Source organism: Ambystoma mexicanum, chromosome 4p, assembly GCF_040938575.1.
Source record: "Ambystoma mexicanum isolate Mex_15411 chromosome 4p, UKY_AmexF1_1, whole genome shotgun sequence".
Classification (NCBI taxonomy): domain Eukaryota; kingdom Metazoa; phylum Chordata; class Amphibia; order Caudata; family Ambystomatidae; genus Ambystoma; species Ambystoma mexicanum.
This window is the reverse complement of record NC_090927.1, coordinates 1,046,643,440-1,046,668,840: the sequence shown is the minus strand read 5'-3', so window position 1 is coordinate 1,046,668,840 and position 25,401 is coordinate 1,046,643,440. Positions and strand designations below refer to the sequence as shown.

The 25,401-nt window shown below is 44.3% G+C and overlaps 1 protein-coding gene across 4 annotated transcripts in view; it reads right to left on the bottom strand.

The window, feature by feature from the left end:
- The window catches only part of FAM184A (family with sequence similarity 184 member A), an 833,199-nt gene that overhangs the window by 378,754 nt on the left and 429,044 nt on the right, over nt 1-25,401 (bottom strand). For all 4 annotated transcript variants that reach the window (XM_069606609.1, XM_069606608.1, XM_069606610.1 and 1 more), the window contains exon 6: nt 20,475-20,597. In XM_069606609.1, coding sequence (XP_069462710.1) covers nt 20,475-20,597 — 123 coding nt within the window. The remainder of the gene's footprint in view (nt 1-20,474; nt 20,598-25,401) is intronic.

The window sequence follows — 25,401 nt, the reverse complement described above, 5'->3', positions numbered from 1 at the left end:
ACCAACAGAGAGAGAATCATCATGGGACACCAACAGGTCCCTGTTGACCAGGAACACCAGTTTCCAGCACACTGACGGGTGCCAGTTTACAGAGATAGTGTGCCTATCGCCTTTAACCAAACAATCCGGGACCAAAACCTCGTAGGTCACACTCTCAATATGTAGGCACGAAGTCAACATATGGTGATCGCTCAGCCCCACGTCCCGAATAAGGATAGGGTCGAGCAGCCCAGTGCACACACTTGAGGCCAGCAAGTAGTCAATGAGAGATGCAGCTTGGCTACGCCTCCAGGAAGATCTACTTGAATGTTTCGCAAGTTGAATAGGATAGATCCCCCTTTCCTTAAAAAAAAGTGCCAAGGTGTCACCTCTACAGCGGGCTTGTTGGGCATAAGCGGAAAAGGTGGAAGTAGGCGATGCTAGATTATTAAGCGGCAGATAAGAATTCAAATCACCTCCAATGACAATTTCGTGATTGGGACACGTGACAGCAGCATGACCCAACATACGCTCCAAATCTTCTAAAAGCAAATTCAACTACACCACCTTTGGATTCCAATAAATTGACAAGAGAAAAAGAGTCGAAATAGAACAGTGCTCAAACGAGGCCTTAACCAATAAACATGAGTCAGAGGTATCCATAAGGGCTAGCACTGCCTTCAAGCCATTATTAATTAATACAGCAATTCCCCCAGCAGGACGGCCTAATTGTTGTCGACAGGCAGGGACCGAAAAGCAAGTATAGCCATCCAGGCAGAGTTCGCCCAAGGCCATTGTTTCCTGCAGAAATAAAATATCAGGTTTTTGATCGGGCCCAACCCGTCTATGCCATGCACCGAGATTGCTTAAACCACAGCAATTCCACGAGGCGACAGAAAGACTGTGCAGTTATGATTCAGAGGTAGGCCCTTTTATGGCTGCCGCCACTTTTAATAAGGGCTCCAACCACGTTAGAGCACTAAGTGTTTGGTTAAGCGAGGCCAGTTGGACAGCCAGTTGGTTGGCATGAGCTTCAAAAAGGACCGCCGCGGGTTCCGCGGGGCATTCTTTTAGCGGCGCTAGTACCCAATCGAGAAAATCCCAGGCACTCTCCATATCCAAAAAGAGACGCGGAACAAGCCCAATTAAATAAAAATCATCTGTGAACTCCAAGAGCATTTTGGATATAATCTGGGATTGCACTCTGCAGAGCACTCTGTGGTTGTTATGGGTCGCCAGCTTAACCCAATCCAGGTCCTTAGCAGATAGATTTCTTAGAGCTGGAATCTGAAAGAAAGAATTCATCAGGAATTACCTATTAGTCCGAGCAGGGCCGTTAATCTCGGGGTTACTAGACCACCCAATGATTAATTTCATATCCTTGGGCGTTTGTGCAAAAGACAAAGCCTCATTGATGGGCTCTGAATTCGGGGCTAAGCACTTCTGCATGTTCCCAACTACACCATGCCGGATCAAATCCGACGGCAACTGGGCAGACTTGGGATGCTGGGCCAAGTCTTCTTGTGCTACCCTATCAGTGGCAGCCTCTGCCAAAATTGCAACATCAACCTCATGCCCTCCGACTGATAGTTTCGGGGGCACATAGGGACATGCTAAGCTTGCCGCAGCAGTTTCTGGCAGGGCGACCAAGTCACTGACCTGAGCACCAGGAGGAGGTTCGATGGGCCCATGGGCAGATACAGGGCTTACAACCGGAGGCACCGTTGTGCCAACTGGCTGTCTAGTGAGGACTTTTCTCGATTCGATATTTGGAAAGAAGCAGTGCAGTAGCGGTTGTGTTTTTGCCGTTGGTGTCTTAGGAGCGGCACCAGCGGCGATCTGTACATTCCCGCTTTTTAGAGCTGCAATCTGCAGGTGTTTCCTGCTTTCCTAGTCAAGGTCACCCAAGTCTAGACCCAAATCATCGTTATTACACAGGTTGTTAACAATGGTTGGTAAGCAGGGCTCACGGGGCATCTGCACTTGCCTACCTGGGGGTGCATTGGAGGCTACTTTTCTCTGCATGGCCTTAGTCTGATTGAGGCGTTTTTGGGCTTGTATAAAAGACTTCCTTGCTTGCGAGAGATAAAATGCCTTCCTTCATGTTCCACCAGCCCCTCTTCGACTTCCAGCGTCGCAAAAGGAGCCACAATAGAGTTTGTGACCAGGGGATCAATAAGCGCCGTCAACACCGAAGGACTGTCCGGAGGAACAACACTCTCCTCCTCGACCTCAGGACTCTCGCTGCAAGAAGCGAGACCGTCCTGGAGAGGTGGGGTCCCAGCCATCTTGTACAGGAGTTGTTCCACCTGCAGTAGCCGATCATGCTGTAATTTCGCTAGTTCAAAAAGGTCAATGGCCTCTGAGTCCCCATAGTCCAAGGTGACTCTCTTGTCACCCTGCACTACTTGTGAATAGGATCTTTGAGGCATGAAGGCAAGGTGAATTCCAAAGTCAGTTTGGGAACCTTGTGAGCATGTCAAAATGTGCTCTCGAGAGGGTCGCAAGGTGGAATTAACATTTGCCAGCATCTTTTCGAATTGGGCCAGATAGAAGGCTTTGGATTGGGTGTCTGCTAAAATATAGCCTTCCAATTTTGACATTTTGTCTTTCATGGATCCTAGCGAACCCTGCATCTCCCTTATTGAACAATGGGTGAGCTCATGCCCCTTGTCCAACAAGTTAAGTATGCGGGAGATGACTGGAAAATTGAAAGACTCATGTTGGTGGGTAATGGAAGAAGAATCTTCCGGAGTAGAGGCCGATCTAGCTTCAACTTTAGGAGCAGACAAATCAGCATCCTCATTTCCAAGAGAAAAAGGGTCGATTCTAGATGGATGAAACGTCCCTGTTGGCAAACCCTCATCTACCTGAAGGTTGTCATAATAAGACACAGGCATCCCTTGCAAACCTTTTGCCGTCATCATTGTAGACTCATCTCTTTGGTTGCCACCTTTGTTTATGCTTCTTTCTGTTGGCAGGTGGAAATGTACTTGTTCCCGAAAAGGGAACAAGCTCGAGGCTGGAGAAGAGGGGCCAAGAGAGAGGCGCACTCTTTTTGCTAATTCACTAATGACAGTAGGTGCCATCATAGAGGTGTCTAAGTTGTAAGGAAGACCTCCTTGTTCGTGGGTCAGGGCACAGTTTGGATCCTGTGAAAACACATCTACATCACCCACCACCCCATCTATGTCATTAGCGTCTTGCACAGTGAATGTTGGCTGAGCCAGGGAAATGGGAGGCCCAGGGGAAGAAGTAGAATTATCTAACAGAGGAACTACAGCATTGCAAACAAAAACTTCGTCCGGAACCACCTTCGCAGTACTCTCCATTTGCGAGTTAGACATTTTTGCGGAGGATTTTTTGGTACCAGTTGGCAAAGGGAGGGAATTACTAGGGGTTCTATTCCCCGCGTGATTCTTGTTGAATTTCGCAGTGGAACCTGTTTTGCAACCACTTCTAAGAATTGGGCTCATACTAGAAAGCTAAACGCACCTCAGATACAAATAGTAGCACCCCACCCGTTTGTATATACACAATATAGACTGAGGGGACAACAAAACAACACCTTCCTCAGTAGTGACAGGAAAATGCTTAGGTTAAAGTCACAAGCCAATACAACAACTGCGAGCAAAAGGAAGTGGTATCCGGCACTAGCTCGAGTGTCAGCCTTAACTCTGTACTGTATAGCTAAAGAATCGTCCCTGTTTGGTGCTATCGGGACAACAAAATCGCATGTGACATCATACGGCAACCGTGCGTATACCGGATGCCCGGAACTGTACACTTACGGCAGTGAACATACAAGACTTCAAAATGATAGTGCGTACTCCTCTAACCCACAGGATCAAAGGCTTATAGCCCACCGTCTCCTGTCGTCAGGGAGGAACCAGGGAACGTGGGGGAAGTATAGAGTAACCTCTCAGTGCTTTTATTCTAGACAAACACCTTCCCTGGTAGCATACAAATAAGCATTTCAAGACTACTAATACGATTTACTGGCGTACCTCAGACATGCCCTTTAGCGAGGTTCGCCCTCAGCCCTTCCTAAGGTGCGACAAGCACAGCACCACTGCCTCAAAGCGCCCCGCGACCCACGAACAGCCAACAGTACTTTGCAAGTACTTTGCGGTGCGCGGCGCGGGTGCGCCAAAGGCTGATTGATAAAGAGGCTCGGAGGGGAGGGGGGCTTCACAGGGGGCGGGCCCGCCTCCAACAGGAACTCCTTCAAAAAAAGAAGAAAGAAAGCAGGCTGATTAGGGGTCTGTGGCAGGGCGCTCAGAACCGTGGGACCACCCACAAGAACACCACTATTAATAGCGACAGACCACTAGTGAGACCACCCAACCCAGGAAGTATAGGAGGGCACACAGCCCGTTAGACCACCCAATCCAGCAAGAGTGAGTGGGCACACAGCCCGTTAGGCATACCACGTGATAAAACTCAAGTTTGAGAATTCAAGTTTATGGACAAACAGTCACCTTGAGTCAGGCACTGTGGTGCAACCAGAAAAGACGTCCTCCGGTCGAGGACTCGTTGTATGAGACTCCGTCCGTACTCCAAGAGATGAGGCAAGGCAAAGTCCCAAGTCCCAAATCCACGCAGGGTCCACGCTGCAGAGCAAAGCGACGACGCAGCCGGCAGCCAACAGTACTTTGCAAGTACTTCGCAGTGTTTCATCTACTTCAACAATCTTCTATTCTACCACATTTTACCATGAGGACATTCTCCTTGGCCTCATAGCAGTCCATGTAATTTGAACTACTAACGTCTTACATCTACTGACAATGTAAGTGTCGACCTCGGAAGGATGAAAGACTGAGTTTGACCTTGCCGGGATTCGAACCTGCATCTGCAGGCTCTGCACAGATGTCAAAGCGACCGCTCTACTCGCTGTGCTATCAGACCGGCTGTCAGAATGGCTTTGAAATTGTTTTTGGAATTGACTGAGCAAAAACACCCAAATGTGGTAAAAAATACTTAAATTATTATAAATTCCTATGGGAGCTGCTTTGATCAGTTACACACAATCACAATGATTTAGTCAAAAGAAAACATTTGAAATCTCAAAGTCCAAGTGGGAAATAATTTAAAGCTATTTCACACGTGTAAAACCTTTCAGAATTTCAAATCGCGGAAAACTTTTTCATTGCGCGATTGTTGCTATACGGGTGAATCGCACTGTGGTGCGTTCTATGGATAGCTAAGGATGTTCGGTACAAGTAGTAGTTGGAGTTTCGCTTCTATCATAAAAACTGAGGGAGTTATAGAGGTTTTAGTAAGAGTCGTTTTTTCAAAATAGGCGCGAGAATGGAAAAAAGAAATGCACTTTTGAAATTGACAGAGGGGTTTGATTACACTTGATTATGACTATGAAAAAGCGAATGCCACAGATGGATCTTACAGTCACGTTGTCACTGTTGTGGATACTCTACTTCTTCCTGGGATTTACTTTTCTTAATCAAATCAATAAGAAGTTAGGGTTTAATAACACAGATGAGAAAAGAGTCAGCACAAAGATAGTTCTAGCAATGCTATGGTTCTGAATTAAAGACGGGATGGGTTTGAAATTGGGATCATACAATGCAGATATATTATGGGTCACTGTTCTTCCTATTAATACTCACAGGATAAGTTATTAAATTGGACCGTCAGTTCTGGTCACAGATTGGATCTGTCAAGGAAGGACATCACATCAGGCGCGGGACTGGATCAGTTAGGCCGGTCACCGAATTTGCTCAGGATCTGTCCATCTTGTTTGTGGGTATTTCAAATCAGCTGGATAGTTAGTTCCTCAGGCAAGCCTTGTGGTAGCAAGCCAGAGAATTTCAGGATACTAGTTCAAAAGGCCTTCTCACACCACAGCGCTTCACTGGGTTGCAAGAATAAGTTTGAGAATTTAGGCCTCACTGGGAGTCAATAGTTCTTTACTGCTTGCAAGAGTCTTGGCATCTGGATCTGGAAGGATGTTAAGGCTGGATGTAGAATGCTGGATCAGAGTGCTTTGCCAGAATCAGGAAAGTGAGTGAATCAGTGAGTCCTTTTGTGTTTTCAGCTGTCTCTATTTATCCTTTAAAATGACATCACAAAATCGGTGTATGGGCTGGCTTAACTAAACTTGCCCCTGTGAGCTGGGATTGGATCAAAACCTCATTTCCGCCTTGCACCAGAGTGATTGGGTCAGGGCCGGATGATGTCACATTTTATGGTTTGCTTTACAGTCCTTAGAAACCTCCCTTTAGCCACTGGTCTCAAAATCGGATTTCATCCTAAATACATATTTCTACCTTGGTCACCTCTACACAAATCACACACAAAGATTCCATATTTGATGTATTATCTGTTCCTCAAAATCCCGCAGCTGTGGGATCTTGTTTCACCTTTCTACAGAATTTTGTCCTTTTCACCAAGAACATAATTTCCAAACTTTCCACAAATGTGTGTGTTTACCATGGGGATGTGTGTGTAAAGTTTTACAATTTTAGCATGAACACAGTTCGCATAAAACCACATATATTGCCATTCCTGTCCAGAATATGTTACACAGTTCTGCCTCTTAAAATGTGCAGCAAAAATTTAGATTAACAGATCTGTCCTCCGTATATTTTTCACCACTTTGAATCACAAGTTATGAGTCTCTAAAAATTGTTCATTGTTCATTCTTAACAGCAAATGGTCCGCCCATTTGTCTCTCCTTGCAGTCCAGGAGCAGCCCCCTCCCTTGGGAGTTCCTTCCAGGAGCAGTTTACAACCCCTTTCACACCTCCGTTTCCTGGGCTGAAGGCTCTGCTATTGTTGATTCTCTTTCTGTAGACAAAAGTCTGGGCTAACCCACAATTATCATCTCCCAGTGAGTTTCTGCTGAGAGGATTTCCACTCCCCTTGGAAGAAACCTGTTTTTCCACTTCCAAAGGGTTGCAGCTCAGCCAGGCTAATTTATTCTTAATTAAAAATCCAGCAGAAACCAAACTTGTTGCATCAAATCACATAAATACATTACTTTCTTAGTTTTAAATCTGTGGGATCAAAAACACAACTAAGATCTGTATTCCTTTTAGCAACAATCCTTTTATGTTTGCTAATCTGGCAGACCTTTAGTTTAAATACTTTTGAGTTTCATCAGGAGCTCATCTGACAGCTGTCATCCACAGGTATCCCAGGGTACTGGACACAGAATTTGACAGGGGCTGTCAGTTTACAGACAAGTTTTTTTGAAGAAATGTTTTACTCTTTACACTTTAGGACTTTATATATTCGCCATCCTTCATAAGATTACATGAATTCGAGCACCAAGCAAGGTTTTAAATGTTGAGAAGTGTTGTGTATAGGCATTTTGTAGTTTTTAGCAACAAAGCAAATGTCCTTTATAGGCACATTGTGGAGTTTCATTTGCAAAGTACTGCTTCTCTCTCTGCACTCTGTTTGCTGGTCATGGAGCCCATTGGCACATTTTCTGGAGTGTGTGCTCTTTTTAACCCCACATGCACCATGGGTGGCAGATTGTGCATCCATCTTTTTGTGTGTTTAGGACACGGTTTTTGTAGGTTTTTGGCACGCACAAGAGTTTTGCCGCCATTGTTGCAGTTTCTTGCGCCATAACTATCAGAGTGATGCCGCATAGCACAGTGGAGTGGGTCAATACATCCCACAGCAACCAGATAGACCACCACAGCTTCAGTACTTGTATTTTATAGACACGGTTGGACAAGATCCCCTTTAAAGCACTGCAATACCTTCGAATAGGCAAGGCACTCTTCCTTGAATATCTCTATTCAAAAGGGGCACCCCTTTACCTCTCTTGTCTGTCTGTCACCTTAATAACAACCCAAAATTGCCTTTTAGACCCACCTCTTTCCTTCTACACCAGTCTTTGGCAATAAAGGTTGAAGCAACTCCAATAGTGTTCATAAGCAACAAGGTTTCCCTTTTCTAGCTTGGCCTTTACCTCTCTGCCAACTGTTAGCCAGATAATTACCCAGAAGCCTTGGTGCCACTCACTTGGCTTGAGGTAATGCTTTCACAATTGTAACTTGAACAGGACTGACCTTCTATTGAGCTCACAGTAATTGTTAGACCGCTTTCTGGCTTTGAAAAAGGCTGCTTTCAATCTTTCAATCGGTGCATGATAAAGCGACGGTGTATTCAAATATTCTGCACAAATACTTAAACCATGCGCGACACGGCGATCCAGAGAAAAACAAACTAACTTTATACATGCTGCCCGAAGAATCTAGAGGTGCGAGGGAACCGTCAGGGACCGATTTGGTTGTGGCTGATTTGTTAAATACGCTTAGCTAACGCTCTAAACCTAACGCGGAACTACTGCTACATAAAATGAAATTTGCAAAGGATGTGACTGCGTGGACTGATAGGGGAGAGTTTGTTTATAAAGGCATGGTTTTAAGGGGTTCAAACTTGCACAATCTAGTACGAAGTGTTACAAACAGACACCCCACTTGTACAATAAATGCCCCCATCGGATGGAACGAGTTTATGCAGGCGGTGGCTGATTTAAATATACCGACTTTGGTCATGGGTAATGTCGCCCAATGCCGCCTTCTGGAGCAGCTAAAAGCCGGGGCTCCTGCAACTCCTCCCCAACAAACCAGCCCGTTAAGCACACCCATAAGCAGCCGGCTCACCCAGCCCCGAAAGGGGGTGGAATACCAGTTGGCTTATGGATTCTTTAGCCGCCTCCGGCATGCGTGACTCTGAAACGTCTAGACCCCGACAAGGCCGTGACAGGCCTATATGGTTATCAGAGTAATGCAGGGCACCCCTTGTAGAATGTATATGATTCTTCACCGCTATATTCTGCTATAATGTTTTTCCTTTGGTATTATATATGTCTTTTTATTAATAAATGTTTTCATTTCAGAAACATGACTGGTTGTTTATAATATTATATTATCTAGTATGTATAATAACACGCGCTGCATGGTTTTAACAAAAAGCTATTTTATTGACACATGTATCAGTGTATAGACAATACACATTTCAATTTTTGACACACTTTAAACATTTTGCGAGATATATGAACGTTGTGTAGGGTCTTCTTAACAAATCTGGTCACCATTTGATCATTTGGCATGGGGTTGCTCGAAAACATTTTAAAAACAGCCGACAGCGCTCTCCATTCTGACATTTGAGTGATGAAGAATATATAGTGTTGACTGCAGGTCATGGCTTTAGAGTCTTGAACCGGTACAGTAATATAGAGTAAATACTTTGCGATGCTTCGTACATACTCTGTTAAAACTCTGGCGTATATGGGGTGGTTCTGGAAGAGCACCAAACTATCAAACACCGTTAACACACCACAGAGCTAGCCAGTGTGTTCCACCCCGGTCCTGCGGGTCGGTGTTCACCACCAGGCTTACAGGGCGATTTCTGGGTAGACGGCTGGGACATTTATCACTGGTATACACACCGTGAAATGTTTTTCGTGCATATCTATGCTTGCGTAGGAATCCCCTTATCTGTAGAGTGCCCATTGAATATCAAAAAGTATGTTTCTCTGTGTGTTGATCTCAAGAACTCTATCGAAAATGCTCTACACTAGCAGCAAATGGGTGGCGGTTAGGTTTCTTTCAAACTTTATCTCGGCGCATAGGTTTTCTCGGTCCTCGCGAGGTTGAATGTCCCGCTGAGGCGTTATCGGGTCTTAGATCAAAGGCCAGTAGGGTATAGCCGTGAGCATATTCATTGCGTGTAAATGAAACTGGCACATTGTGCATGTGTTTCTCCGTGACAGCCAGCACCCCCATGTATTCTCTGATTATGTTCAGTCCAAAGTTGGGCGTATACGCTTTGGCGGGGATCGAAACACCGTCCTTGTGCAGCGCTGCATAGTTCATGTTACAGTGTTTGAACTCGAAGGGGTTTTTATCGTATGCCCCATTAAGGGCCGTTGTTTCGACAATCCCCATGATGATTATTTTATGGAGCTCCCTTAGAAACAGGTTGTCTTGATTGTTACCGCGGCTACTGGTAGGAATGGTGAAGACTTTTAGAGTGACTCTCTCCACAGGGTATTTCACGTTAGATATCTAGAGCGCCTCTGCATTTGCCAGTCTAACAGTCCGTGAGACGCTTACACGCTTAAGGAATAAACTGGCGGATACTGGCATGATAGGCTCTTTTCACGAATCCCTTGTTATCACCATCCAGAGCGGTGCTGTTGAAATGCCCTGTGTTATCGCAGTAAAAATGACCGGCCGACAGCTGTTTGTCCAGGACATTGCTGCTATAAATTAACAGGCTCTCCATATAGGCTTGGTAGGCATTCATGTTATTGCTCTGCGTTATCAGTCGATCGCCGAGCGTCACGCCCACCCTATTGAACATGCTGGCTATCGGGCAAGTGATCGTGCCCACTCGCGCTGTAGCAGCGCTGTCGGTTCCATCAGCCTTTATTATACAGGTTAGATGTACCAGCGTATCGTTTAAATCCAGATACATATCAGTCGAACCCGATACAAAAAGTTCTATGGGGGCTAGTTGTGATAGAACTTCCAGCAGTGAGACCTTGATAAAGAAACTGTTGTCAATGCTGGAGCTCCCATTTTACACACTCCCCCCATGCTCTGTGTAGGAAGGCCATTGTTCTTTACGCCCTTGTCTCTTTTAGGAATAACACGTACTTCTTCCCATGCGTTGGTGCAGCAACACGGATGCTGACCTGTTCCTCTTAATGCTTCTACATTATTTATTACTGAGCCCATACCCTCCTTTTTCTGTCTGGCTAGCCGCTCAGCAACCGCCGTTGTCACACTTCCCATGACGTCTTTTGCAATATTGGCTGCCGTCGTCTTCACATGTGGATTAACTAATTCAAAGCCACACCGTAGAAAGGGCATTGTGCATCTCAAAAGACTTTTAAAGATACCGCCGAGCCCCGCACCATACATGAAAATACGGTGGATCGCTGTAACCGGCTTGATTCATGTAATATTCCATGTAAGCCATTGAGTCTCTATAGTTCTTCACCACTGCCATTATAGCGCTGCTTTTATTAGTCTTTTAGCTGGCGTGGTCTGAAGTGCAACCATAGCCAGATTTTTCCGTATTTAATTGATACAAACTGCCCGTGATCGTCTCTTATCGTTATGTTGATGGTGTCAAAGTAGTTTTTACACACAGAGATATACTTGGGTTTGCGGTATTGAATCTTCACAATATTGTTGTTGTTTCCTTTAATCTCCATGGGTCTAAGCAGCGGGCGTTGCTGTCTCCTACCCTTTGATACTCTACAATGTCCCTATAAAACAATAAGCTATAAAATCCCCTGTTAATATCGGCGCAGGTTTTGTCCCACGGTTCTTTACTTCCAATGTGTTGCACAGTTCCCGATATGCTGCGCAGTCTCCTGGTTGTTGAAATCCTAATAGATGGGTATGGGCCCTGTAGAAAAACGTTCCGCCGGTGAGGGTCTAGATGTAGTGTTGTGTCCTCATACTCAGGTATGCATGATACGGCCTTGTTGATGGCTCTGACAAGTTCTTCTATATTTGGATAATGTCCCTCGGGAAATCCTCCCGGCCAAAGCCTCGGAGGGTTTGTTCATTTTATGATAAACATAGCTTCCCCCAGGGCTTATGTGTCACACATACTGAACCTCAGTGAGCGCAACGGTCCATTGGCCCTCCAGGTTTACGGGTTTGGCCAGCTTCACAGTAAAGTTGGATATTTCGTTCCCTGGAAATGTCCCGGTTGATGCGTTGGTGGGAAGCATTATATAAAAAGATGCATACTCCATTTTGACCGCAGCTATACGCCCGTGGTCTCTAGGGATCCGGCGGGTGCCAACTGTTGAATTTGTCAGGCCATGCCAGTCATTTAACTAAATATAGGTTTTTGGCTCCACCACAAACATTACTTTTTATGATTTTTCAATTCTATAAATGCGCCGATGGTTTTTTACTGAATTTCTGGATCTCATCCTTATAAAAAACACCATGAACACCCTGCCCCGAATAAATATTTTATATATAAACACCCTCCCTTTGAACCATGCCGTATGTAATAAAGATCCCGTCGCTGTAGTTCTGCTCATACCCCTTTGTGAATACGGCCTTGTGTTTCAAAATCCGCACATGAGCCTCCTTTTTAGGGGGTATATCTTTTGTCTTTTTAAAAAGTCTTTCGCCATACAGTTTTTTTTCCAGACAGCCAGGGAATTCTGCGATGTTACACCCGCCGGTATGGTTTTAATAGATCAATGATGCGTGTTGTTATAAACCTTTATAATTTCAGATAGCACCTCCACATATTGGAGGGTGTTTTTAGCTGTAAAAAAGCACCAGAGGCGTGTTTTAAAGGTGCGTATAAAAAACTCTACAATAGAGGCTTTAACATCAGAGTGTATTACAAAATGTTGTACACTGTGCTGCTTCAGAAGGGTTTGCAGCGGTTTATTTAACAACTCTTTATCGGCATCCATCTGTAATTTAGTGGGGACTTTGCGGTTGTTAAATATGCGCTTAAAAGCTACCGCTACGCTGTGGGCCATCTTGTTCTTCAAAGCCTCAACATAGGCGTATTTTGATAGAACGGTTATGACGGCTAGAATATAGTGGAAACCATCGTTGTCTTCACGGAGCTGGCTCAAATCCATAATATCTGCCTGCCATTGTTGATTGATGTCACATACCACGGTCATTCACTGTTTAAAATGTTTCTGGGCTGGTTTATGCACCTGAAAGCCACATCTTAACAGCCCCCGTGACACCTTCTCACCATCGGCTCGCATTTTACGATGCAGGTCATCAACCCCACCATAACTGCCCACACTTCCTTCATCATAATATATTTTTGACAGCTTCAGGCCAGACACGTCTCCCCATAACAACTCAACATAAAGACACTGTCAGTTTTTATAAACAATGTTTTTTATTTGCATTTAAAAAGGACAATTTTATTCAAAATATATTCACATTACAACATTGACATTCAAATAACACCTGCGAATATCACACAACCACATTGTATGCCGCTGCTTCGTTAAACGCTCGTGTTACACTCCATTTATATATATTTTATCTCCACCCAGATGGGAACTGTTTCTAGCGCCCATCGGACACATGCAACTAAACTGCTTCATTTTCAAAAGTAGCTTATTTGCTGATTCTAAAGCCCATAATGTTTTCTATACGCATCGCTCAGTCCCTGCACCAATCCTTATCTGTGTCAGCGGTTGTGTCAGTTGCAACAAGTCTATAATGTGTGTTGGGCTCAACACAAAACATATTTTATGTAACGAATTATCCGCGTAAGCTTTTTCCAAACACTCATGAGTATCCTGCTGTGAATCATTAATTTTATGACCATATCACCACCTGTAAAAGTGTTGTTTTAAACATGCCCCCGTTACGATGGCCGTAAGCCCCTGGGTGGCACGAATATTAGCACGAAGAGGGGTCTGCGTGTCCATGTCGATCTTCATTAGCACAATACAATCCTTGCACAGTAAAACAAAGGGGGGTCTCGGAGTCTACCAGCACGAACATGGCCCATTGATCTGTTCTTGGGTGGATGGCCCCTGGGAGAGTCTCAACCAAGTCTTTAGCTCACTGTCCCTTTCACAGAGAAGAAATATCCCTGCATATCAGTCTTTGTCCTGCCCAGGGGCAATCCAGCACCGAAATGCTAGACAATTCTCTTCTGAACAAGAGTACCAACAGCAACCCCATACACGTGTTTCAGCCTTGTTGGGCATCATCAGTGAGGTGGAGCTGACCCCCCTTTGTTTTGCATAAATTAACTATGGGTCCCACCCTAAGTCACCAGGGCGATTCAGACGTGGACCCCTTGCTCACTGTTCTTAGAGAGGCACAGCTTCACCTCACTGATGATGCCCAGCAAGGCTGAAACACGTGTATGGGGTTGCTGTTGGTACTCTTGTTCAGAGGAGAATTGCCTAGCATTTCGGTGCTGGACTGCCCCTGGGCAGGACAAATACTGATATGCAGAGAAATTTCTCCTCTGTGAAAGGGACAGTGAGCTAAAGACTTGGTAGAGTCTCTCCCATGGGTTATTCACCCACAAACAGGTCATTGAGCTGGGTTTGTGCTGGTAGAGCGATTCCCAGACCCCCTTTGTTTTGTATAAATTAACTTTGGGCTCACCCTAAGTTACCAGGGCGATCCAGACGTGGACCCCTTGCTCACTGTTCTTAGAGAGGCACAGCTTCACTTCACTGATGATGCCCAACAAGGCTGAAACACGTGTATGGGGTTGCTGTTGGTACTCTTGTTCAGAGGAGAATTGCCTAGCATTTCGGTGCTGGACTGCCCCTGGGCAGGACAAAGGCTGATATGCAGGGACATTTCTTCTCTGTGAAAGGGACAGTGAGCTAAAGACTTGGTAGTCTCTCCCAGGGGCTATTCACCTGTTTCCTTTAATCTCCATGGGTCTAAGCAGCGGGCGTAGCTGTCTCCCACCCTTTGATACTCCACAATGTCCCTATAAAGCAATAAGCTATAAAATCCCCTTTTAATATTGGCGCAGGTTTTGTCCCACGGTTCTTTACTTCCAATGTGTTGCACAGTTCCCAATATGCTACGCAGTCTCCTGGTTGTTGAAAACCTAATAGATGGGTATGGGCCCTGTAGAAAAACTTTCCGCTGGTGCGGGTCTAGATGTAGTGCTGTGTCCTCATACTCGGGTATGCATGATACGGCCTTGTTGATGGCTCTGACAAGTTCTTCTATATTTGGATAATGTCCCTCGGGAAATCCTCCCAGCCAAAGCCTCGGAGGGTTTGTTTGTTTTATGATAAACATAGCTTGCTCCAGGGCTTATGTGTCACACGATCGGACATACTGAACCTCGGTGAGTGCAACGGTCCATTGGCCCTCCAGGTTTATGGGTTTGGCTAGCTACACAGTAATGTTGGATATTTCGTTCCCTGGAAATGTCCCGGTTGATGCGTTCCTGGGAAGCATGATATAAAAAGATGCATACTCCATTTTGACTGCAGCTACACGCCCGTGGTCTCTAGGGATCCGGCGGGTGCCAACTGTTGAATGTCAGGCCATCCCAGTCATTTAACTAAATATATTTTTTTGGCTCCATGACCATTACTTTTTATGGGCTTTTTCGATTTTATAAATGCGCTGCTGGTTTTTACTGGCTTTCTGGATCTCATCCTTAACAGGTCATTGGGCTGTTTTACGAGACCCCCCTTTGTTTTGCAATCCTTGCAAAGATTGATATCCGCCGGGCTTTCAATTTGTTTTGAACAACAAACGTATTGAATAGTGGCATTGTCTTTAAGGTCGTCGGTGTCCAGCAGTGATAGACAGGCCTTACACAGTCTACTTTCACAAGACCCTGGGTTTCAAACCAGCTGGAACAGCAAGCGCAATAAATATTAATAGTCTCTGCCATAGTCTGGTTCACCCCAACTCCGCACACTTGCCGCTGTTTTTCATCAGTGTTCCGGGGGGGGCGGAAGCGGTCTCCGTCGCCATCGCTGCGTCGGCCGACATCGCTGTAGCTTCGCAGTCCTCATCTTCAGGGTTTGCGTCGACCACAAATGATTGCTCCAAAACAGACTTGTCATTGTCCCAAAACTCTTGAGTTCATATCCGGCCATTAGATCCTGAGCATTCTCCATCCCTTCATACACCAGCAAATCCACGGGACTTCCTGGGGGTGTTTGCCCCTGGCTAAAGCTATATGTATTTTGCTTCCAGAATAGTCCCGGAAAAGCGCAAAAAGCACTGTGTTTTCCAGCCCATCGCAGAGTGGTATATATCCGGGTTGTCCGACCCTCCCCCGTGTCACCATTGTGGTCTTAAAGCAGCCCTCTCAATCAAATTTTATATTAACATTATATAACGTTTATGTAAAAGGTATTATTTTGATATCGAGACATTTCTATATCAAAATATGAATTGTGAATTTGATATCAAAAATGATATCAGAAAAATATCCGATATCAAAAAACATTGGCTATAAGTGTTGTAAAATTATATCAAATCCATATAAAACCATGTCGGCGATCCCCCTAGAATTATATTCAAACTTTCTAAAACCCCTATTAAGTCGTGACATCATTTAGCATGCCTAGATTTATAATCATAAAACTCTTAGCACTGTGTGACGTCACCCAATCTGCCTAGCTTTATATTCCCTCTCTATCGAACACTCACATACGCAGCACCACCCACTCCTGCGTCATCGCCGCATCACCAAACCCTAACACTCGCCGTCTAACTCCTCACAACTCACTTTGCCCTCGACCAAGCAACAGCGCACATGCGTTCTCCCATATTAAAAACATTTTGATATACACTTTATATCATTTTGATATACACTTTATATCAAACCGCATCAAAGTACACAAACACACTTTATGTAGCCGTTTATATAAAATGGATATCAAATCGATATAAAATTTTATATCAAACCAATTTGATATAAAAAATTAATTGATATCAAATTTTCCATATCAAAAAGAAATCAAACCCATATCAAAAGGGGGCGGGAATAAGGACAACCAGAGGGCGTTCCCACCTGTCAAAAATGTTACATTGGAAAAAAGGGGCCCCCTATAACTACTCATCTGCAAAACGTAAGATGTTAAGATTTACTGCATTTAGCCTTGGGCATCACTGTTAAGGAGTGACCTTTCCACTGTTATACTGTTGATACAAAAACTAAAGAGCAGTCAGGGTCAAAGCACAGACATGGCAAACTCCCCAAAGAACCTGCAATGTCCTTGTAAGTTCACCTCCTGTAAACCAACTCACTACTGGAGTGTTCTCAGTATAAAGGGTTCTTTTAACAGGGAGTAAATGGGATGCTCAATAGAGTCAACGTCTGCAACAATAAGAATCTTTGCACACAATTAAAGGCAAACTTCAAATGTATGACTAGAGAATAAGGCTGTGTTCTCTTCATGCATACAATTTGCGTTAGTGGCAGAAGCAGATGAAAAGATTGGTCAATGGTCCCCACGTCCCTTTGAAAACCTGCTTGCATATGGGCGAGGGCCTGTTTCCTATCACACCACAAATCCAATCTATGCAGTGGCAAAGTGTCTATTAGAAAGATAGGGTGGTAATTTCTTAATTCCTTCCGAAGGAATATATAACTCGAAAATAGTAAATTTTGGCTTGCGCCTCAAGCAAAAAAGTCTCCAGGTTTTACAATCCTCAATCTGGTAGATCCTTGCTAGGAAATATCTTCACAACTCAGTCACTCACGGTTTTGGGGGTTTGAATGTACCTGCATTCTCCCACTTCTTCCATAAAGCTCTGCCAATGACCTTCTCTGTACTCCCAAACCCCTTCCTACAGAGGTTTCTTCCAATCACCTCATAACTGCTCTGCACCTTCGCTTTCCTTATGTCCCCTCCTTCCTGCTCCTGAATGAACACCTCGTTCTTTCCATTTTCTTGACCTCTAACCTAATGTGTGCCGCCTCACAACCTCTTCATTCTTCACCATCTCTCTCATTCTCTTCTGCTTGGTAGCCTCCTCGCTGCTTCTAATATTCCTCCTTCCCACCTCCTCCCTTTCGTTCTCTTCCCTCTGCTCCTTCTTTTCGCTTTACTTCTAGTTCTTACCTGCTTTCTGCTTGTCAGGCCAAATCTGCAGCCTTTCTTCCCTTATGTCTTTTACTCTTCAGGCACTTTTACTCTTAACCTCCCCTACCCTCTACCACCAGGTCTTCCAAAGTTCCATTCTTGCTCCTCTCTCCTCCTAGATAGTCACAAAATTCTCCTTGCCCTATTTCCTTTCGAAATTTTTCTAGTCACTGTGATCACTTCTCCCTTCAATCCTTCACTCAGTCTCTGGTCAACCCCTCTTTTTCTCTCTTCTTCGTGCTCGCCCCGCTGCTGTACTTTTGTCTCATATTCTGCCTTCTTCCCTCCTTCAACAATCGGCTCTTTTTCTCTTGAGCTGCACTCCAACACACATCCTGATGCCTGGGCTCTGGCGACTTCTATCATGGGGAGGCACCCACCTGTCCGGGCCATTGACTAGAGTTGCAGCCCATGGCATCTGGGGCAGCGAAGTGACGATCATCATTGTGTTTTCAGTTGCCATGTTCCCTTGCAAATAGGTCTGGTATGTACTAGGCAGCTGTAACGGCTCATTATAAGATATCTCATGTTACTCCTGACATTAATTGGGCATCATTATAGGTTTGCCGGTATCCTGGTGGAAACTCTGCCAGGATCCCAGCAAACGCAGCTATGTTTATTGCCCCCTGATATCCTGGCAATACAGGGATATGACAGGCAGCAGAAAAACTGGTAAATCCCCATTCCATGGAGGCCCATGGAATACCAACTGTTTTATGCCAGTGGGGACCCGAGTTACCTCCAGTTATTTGCTGGAGGTGGGTCAGGTTACCCCCACCGGCATACTCATACTCTGCCGGTCCGGTAAAGTTCTGGTATATGTTAATACTGCCACTTTTCTTATCGGACCGGCAGTGTCATAATGATGCCCATGGTTTCCTTTGCAGGTATGCACCATTGGGGAACATGGTCTATTGTGGGTTTGCATACTGCATTCCTTTCACATGGCTCTGTGTGGTTGCTATGACAATGTAAAGATTGGTTGTAAGGAAGCTTAAGTGGTGGAGCCAAAACTCTGTAATGGGTCTGATGGCAGAGAGCTTCTCTAGTTGAAATCCAGCCAAGGCCACATCGCCATCTCCGAGTCATCCTTTCTGATAGGCCGAGGACACCTCAGAGAATGCTAACTAGGACCGGGGTTAATTGCGCAACAAATTCCAAAAGCTTTGGAGCAGCATGGGCTCTGAACATTTCCAATAAATTCTGCATGCAGGCCCTCAAAGTCCTAGCTGAAAATGGACCACAGACGTGCAACGTGAGGAAAGGCTTCAAACACTGCAAGCGGAACCTGTGATTATTTCCAGAAGAATCTTCTTTAAGCGCCAGCAGGAATTCTACTTCAGTGCTATCTGCTTTTTATTAATGAATGCAGAAAAGACGTATATGTCACATCCTTGCAGGGGTAAATGTTGAAGAGAGAAAAGTAGAATGGCAAGAGGAAACTGTCTGGCGGGTAGGAGAAAAAACGGCTGAGACAAAATAAATAAATTAAATAAAGTGCACGTGAGGCTATGTAAAAGTATCCCTTACCCTTAAGCAAAGTAAGGTGGCGGACCTACGTTGTGGCCGTGCTTTAAAAGGTTCTCTTCATTGTTGTGCAGAAATGCTCTTATAAGATGCTGAAAACATTGTGGCAAAATAAATCAGATAGAAATGTACCAGAGGCAAGTGAGAGCAGACATTAAGATTGTAGACCCCCTATCCCCAGTTACACCTGCATATTCTATCACAATCATTCACTATTAGCACAATGTGTCAGACAATCAGGTTTCTCAGAAGACAGACTATTTCATGGTCGAAGCCGGCTGAAAGCAGTTTACACTCGCTCTCTAACCTCGCTTGGCTCACCCGTTCCTGCTCTTCCCTGCGAACATGTTCCGAGCTGTTCCACCTTCGCAGTCAACTCTTAAGTGCCCTGGACGCCCCTACCTCAATTCCGCTTGGCCATGACGCAGCTCTGGCCGACTGCCTCTGCCCTAGCTTGCCATGGAAATGGAAAAGCCACCCCACACAGGGACCTCTGCCTCATTTTCACAGTAGCCATGTTGGCCGCATTTCAACACCTTGTGCGTTTGCTGCAGCCTGTATTTATACATAAAATCGTAGTCCCCCGCTACACATCCCTGTGGTGCTAATAGCATTAAAAGATCATTCTAGGGCTGTAATGAATGGGTGGTAACGATCCAGGGCCTCGTCAAACTCGAGCCCGTCGCCAACCCACACGGTACACCCCTTATAAAGGGGCATTACTGCTTACAAATAATTAACCATCAACAATAAAAAAAAATACGAATATACAGTGTAAACACTTATTACCAAAGTCGAAATTGTTTCATTCCTGAGAAAGTTAAGAACCTTATAAAATATGAATAGAATTTGAAACTAGCCCTAAAAATACACACTGATATTACAGCCTGAATCAACTAATGCCTACGTGTGCTTTTCACCCCCAAATCCGGTGGCCAGTGATTTTACCTAATAGAAAATACTGAAAAAATACTGATTTTAAAAAAAAAAAAAAGATATGTGGGTGTGGAGCGAGGGGTTAAATCTGGCGGGGAGGGGGTTGGGGTACTAAACACTGGGAGACAGGGAGCTTAAGATTTCATTCTCCATTTTTGGGTTCGATAAAATCACATAGATCCCCCAAATCCTTATAATTTGATTTTTATATTGCTAGTATTGCTCCCTCAATTCTCAGCATAATATTAATAGCACGACGGCGGGCGATGTTAAACAATAAAATAAATAGATGATATTTGCAAGAAGCAATGGCTTGCAGGGCCAGAGACGACTGGCAGAGGAGTCGTATTGCACACGAAATAGGAATGGTCGTGAAATTCATTACAGAAGGAATCTGCTCCAATGAATCGGACAGTTTTCGGAAGCGCGCACTTGCCTCCTGATTGGACGAAGTCAGCTTGCTTGTCAGCTCTTCTCTGATTTTTTCCATCTGCTGTTGAAGCCGATTCTTCTCCTCCTCCAGAATCATTTTCTCTTTTTCAAAATGCTGCTGTATTTCCTGAAAAAGAAGTACAGGCCTGCTCATTGTAAGCATATATCATTAGTCAGAAATTAATTGCGAAAGTAGTGCACTTTGATAAGCGAGGCATTGCTATAAATCAGAGTGGGCACATCTGAGCTGTTGACTTATAAGGGCCAGATTACCTAAAGCTTGCACCGGTGCTAAAAAGGGAGACTAATGCACTTAGCCTGTGTAGTAATAGGTTTATGTTTATTTATTTTATATAGCGCTTTACAATATAACAACAAGATACAATAATGGTAGAAGCAAGTTAACAATCATGATACAAACAACGATTTAATATGTAGGACAGTTTCCTTGGAAGTGGAGATGATGGAAGGGAGAGGAGGTAGAAAGGAAGAGGAGCAGTGAAGCCATATATGAGATATAAGGTCAGGTGGATGTGAGAAGTAATGGGGCAAACAAGTTAAGCCACAATTCATATCACATAAAGACTATTGCACTTGCACTGGGACTAAACTGAAGACATTTTGATGTCTTTGCTTTGTTTTTTGCATGGCCTAAAGAAGAAACCAGTTTCGCCGAAAGTTCACGAGGGAAACATGTCGCAAAATGTTTTTCTTTACTGCATGAACAGAAACAAAATCCCTCTGAGGGCTCCGTTTCCCAACCTTAGTTCAAAAAGGCTATGTAATAGGGCGGGGCTACATTCGGAGGTTTATTTGCTCTGTTCCCTATAAGGGGGGGCCGAAAAATATCATCAAAACCATTTCACTCTGCAAGCAACATAGACCCATGTTCCCAAAAATGATGCAATACCCGGTAGATATTGCAATGAACGCCTACAAATGATGCAGCGAATGCATTGTAAGTTCAATCGTAGATTCTGTATATCTAACTTGCAGTGTCATTAAGGCCCCCATTGATAACAGATGACAAAGGACTGCAAGGCCTGCCTCCTGAACAGTGGGAGTCTGTACAAAGGTAAATAATCAGTTGTGAAATCGCAAAGTCAAAATGCTGGACAAGTCATTAATAAAAAATCATGAGTTTGGGCACATTCTTTCCATCTCAATTCCATCACATGGTGGAGTTTGTTTAAATGTTCCCAAAGGTTTTAATAACGGTTAAATTAAAGCAAACCATAGAACAAGGTTTTTAGTCGTGTTCGTTCTCAATAGAGAGGCTCTGGCCTTTTTGAATATTTTGAAACACTTGGGGGTTCACACTAAATCGGTGGGAGCAATTCAGACGTGGAGCCCTTACTCTCTGGGAGCATAGAGACACAGCACCAGAGCCACACCTTGCTGATGATGCCCAACAAGACAGAAACAGGTGCCTGAGGTTGCTGATGGTATACTTGTTCAGAGGAGAATTGCCAAGTGTTTTGGTGCTGGACTGCCCATGTGGGTAGAGGCAGACTGACATGCAAATGGTTATTTCTCCTTTGGTAAGGTACACTAAACTAGCCCATGGTTGCCGAGCTCCCTGAGTGGGAACCATCCCACAGAACCGGTCATTTGGCCATATTTGAGATCACTGCCTTATTGAGTTAAGTAATCTGTGCTGCCCACTTAAGTGTATTGGATTAGAATTCAAATGTTAACATTATTACTTGGTATGCTGGGTATAAGAATCACAGCAAAAGTTAAATCATATATCTCAAATAGATACTGTAAAAGGACAATCTTGTAATTTGTTTTATTGTGAAACTAAGGGAGTGCCTTCTTGTTTCGAGCAAACTCCAACAGGCCGCATTCTACTCATTTTTCACTACGTCATTGCCTTGTTAGGCGTGCCTGACGCATAAGCCCTGCAATGCGACCACCTATCAGGTGGCTGCGATTATTACGCATGGTACCAATTTGTTGCTATGGCAACATGCCTCGCTATGGTTGCTTTGGTTAGTCCACATAACCAAAAACCACAACTCTCCCCTAACGCCATTAGAAGCACAGAAGCAACAGGGTCATGATATAATGTACTTATATTGATCGGCAGAATACAAATAATAATATGAGCAGCTTAATGTTTTAACATAGTAGGTGCTTGTTGGCTGAGTTGTACAGTTGAACATGTTACATCCTAACCAAAATACTATCAACCATATAATAAGCCTACAGGCTTTGCTTCTGTTTTATTTTTTGGAAACATGGCGCAGCACTTTCTGAACCTGTGCATCCATTATCAGACTTTATCAACAAACAAAAGTCCTTTCACAAAGAGACATGGGGCCAGATTACAGAAACTTTGCACTGTTGCAAGTGCAAAGTTGCACGGTATTAGCACTAGGGCAAAGTTTGCCCTATATTTTTTTTAAACTCTGGGACATATTAGAAAATTATTGCACCTTGACAAGTGCAATGTGGCATGCTATAGGCATCAGGGCAAAAATTGCTGTCGGGTAAAAAAGATACATTTTCACTGCATTATTGCAACAGGGCAAAGTTTGCCCTAGTGCTAATACGGAATGGTATTAGCACTAGGGCAAACTTTGCCCTTGGGGAAAAACGCATCCATTGTATCTTTCTTGCACTAGGGCAATTTTTGTCCAGGTGCTTATACAATGCCATGGTGGAGTTGTCACGGTGCAATAGTTTTCTAATATTTCCCAGTGTTTTTAGAAATAGGGCAAACTTTGCCCTAGTGCTAATACCGTGCAACTTTGCCCTTGCACCGGTGCAAAGTTTCTGTAATCTGGCCCCAGGGATGTGACAGTGCCTTACTGAATTACTGGGCTGTGAGGGGAAGATAAATACAAATATGTGATCATTGGGGGAGAGGATCAAACCCACAATTCCTGGAGCTGCTCACTACTTCTAACATCTGGTCCACTAGTACGCCTGCAAAGGCTTGTGCCTAAGAACATACTGACCTACTTTCAACTCAAGGCCCCCGCCACTCACGGTCGAACTGTCACGTCCCCCACAAGGAATGTAAAAAGAACTTCCAGACTGGTGAGCAGTGACTTTTACTGTGGCCACTGAAGCTGGTGTTCAACACTACTTGACACTTGAAAAGAAACGCAGATGACAGGGTCTGGCGGAGCGGACAAATAAGCAAATGCTAGCCACATCCGAGCCACTGCTAAATACTCCATATTGCTTCAGGTGTGTAATGGTTCTTATTAAGACAGATTGAAAGACTTACATGAGAACAAATACTAAGTACAGAGAACACCATAAAATAAAGTCGCCATCTGCTGGAGAAGTCTTTGGAAAATGGACTGTTTTATGTATACACAGTTCAATGACCACTGTGAAGCACTGGTTACAACTGATCGCCTCCCCATAATAAACATCGGATAATAGAACATAGGTTGACCAAAGGGGAATGAACTATACTAATTCTGTTTCATGATGCTGAGTTCGTTTTGTTTGTTTTATTCACTTATAAGGCGCACCAAACCCGAAGGTAGCCGGGTGCAGCAGTACAGAAAATGCGAAACTTTAGTTACAGGGTAGGGTCATGGGTTACATGCAGAATACAAAATACAGTATATTACAGGTAGAAAGCAAGTGCAGTTTACAAACAGGCAAAATGAGTACAAAGTACAATGAGGACAGTATATGTACAAGCACTAGATGGATATTAGCTCAGCGGCCAGATGGGCAGAGTGAGGAGGTCCATAAGAGCAAAGGTAAGCAGGACAATTATGTGTCTAAACAAGGGTCTCGTGGGGATGAGTAGGCACTAGTGGGCTAATCATTGGCAGACCTCAGCAGATTAATGTAGTTGAATCTAAATTTCGGAAAGGGCTGCTCCTCACGTAGCACTGCTAATCTAGGAGGGATCGAACGAAGGACATTTTTTAACTCAGGTTAATGGTGACCTTCTATGGCTTCAGCCAGCTTCCCTTGTCCTCCCTCACCAAAACAACTGACATGTTATGTTTATTAGCACTCTGCAGATTTAAACAGAGAAAGGTACAACATGCAACCACACTAGACATCCCACCTAAAAATACAATTGTCAAAGGTGCTTTATGGTTTTAGAATGGTCTAACAGTTCAAATGCATTTGATAAGTAAGCAAAATACCCAAACATTTAGAACAGGTAAAATCCAGTACATTTTCTAATTGTCTATGTGTATTTCCATTGTTCAATTAAATAGGCGTACTGAGAGCAATGGCATCTGGCACTCCCTACACACAAGGTCCATTTCAATGCTACAGTTCGGAGGATTTTATTGAAGAGGACACTTGGGGGCAAATTTACCAAATGATTGGAGCACAGACTTTGAGGCGCACTTTACCCCTGGTATCGCTGCATTCAAAGTTCTCACCTCGGAAGTCCACGATTCACAGAAGAGACTTGTGATGCGGAGGAGAGTGTGGCTGCGGTTACACGTGACCTGCAGCCCGTGCTTTCATGCATGCCTAAACGTCAGACACATTCCTGACAGCAGGGTATGCATTGGCTTAAATACGCAACGTGGATGGTGACTGGGATTAGCTCCCTCCCAACGTGGGGACAGTGAACGATTTGTAGGGACAGGCCGTAAGAAGCTGAACATGTTTCCATATTTGTGTTCTATTTCCATAGGTTTCGGTGCATGTTTCATATGTCTGTGCATGTCCCTATTGTGAGAGATCTGTAATGGCATGGCAAGTAGGTTGACTGATGTTGCCCAAATACTTAGGGCAGTTTGTATTCGCAACCATGTCCCGACTATTTGTTTTAGTGTGTCAGCCTTGAGTTGTTGCCAAGTGTAGGCCTTACCTGAGGTATGTGTTTATGAAGAGGAATAGGCCTATTGCTTCCTGAAGCCAATCTTTGTCGCTGAACTTTCACACGAGAGAAAGGAAATGTCACTCACTGTAGTGACTGCAGTGTTCCT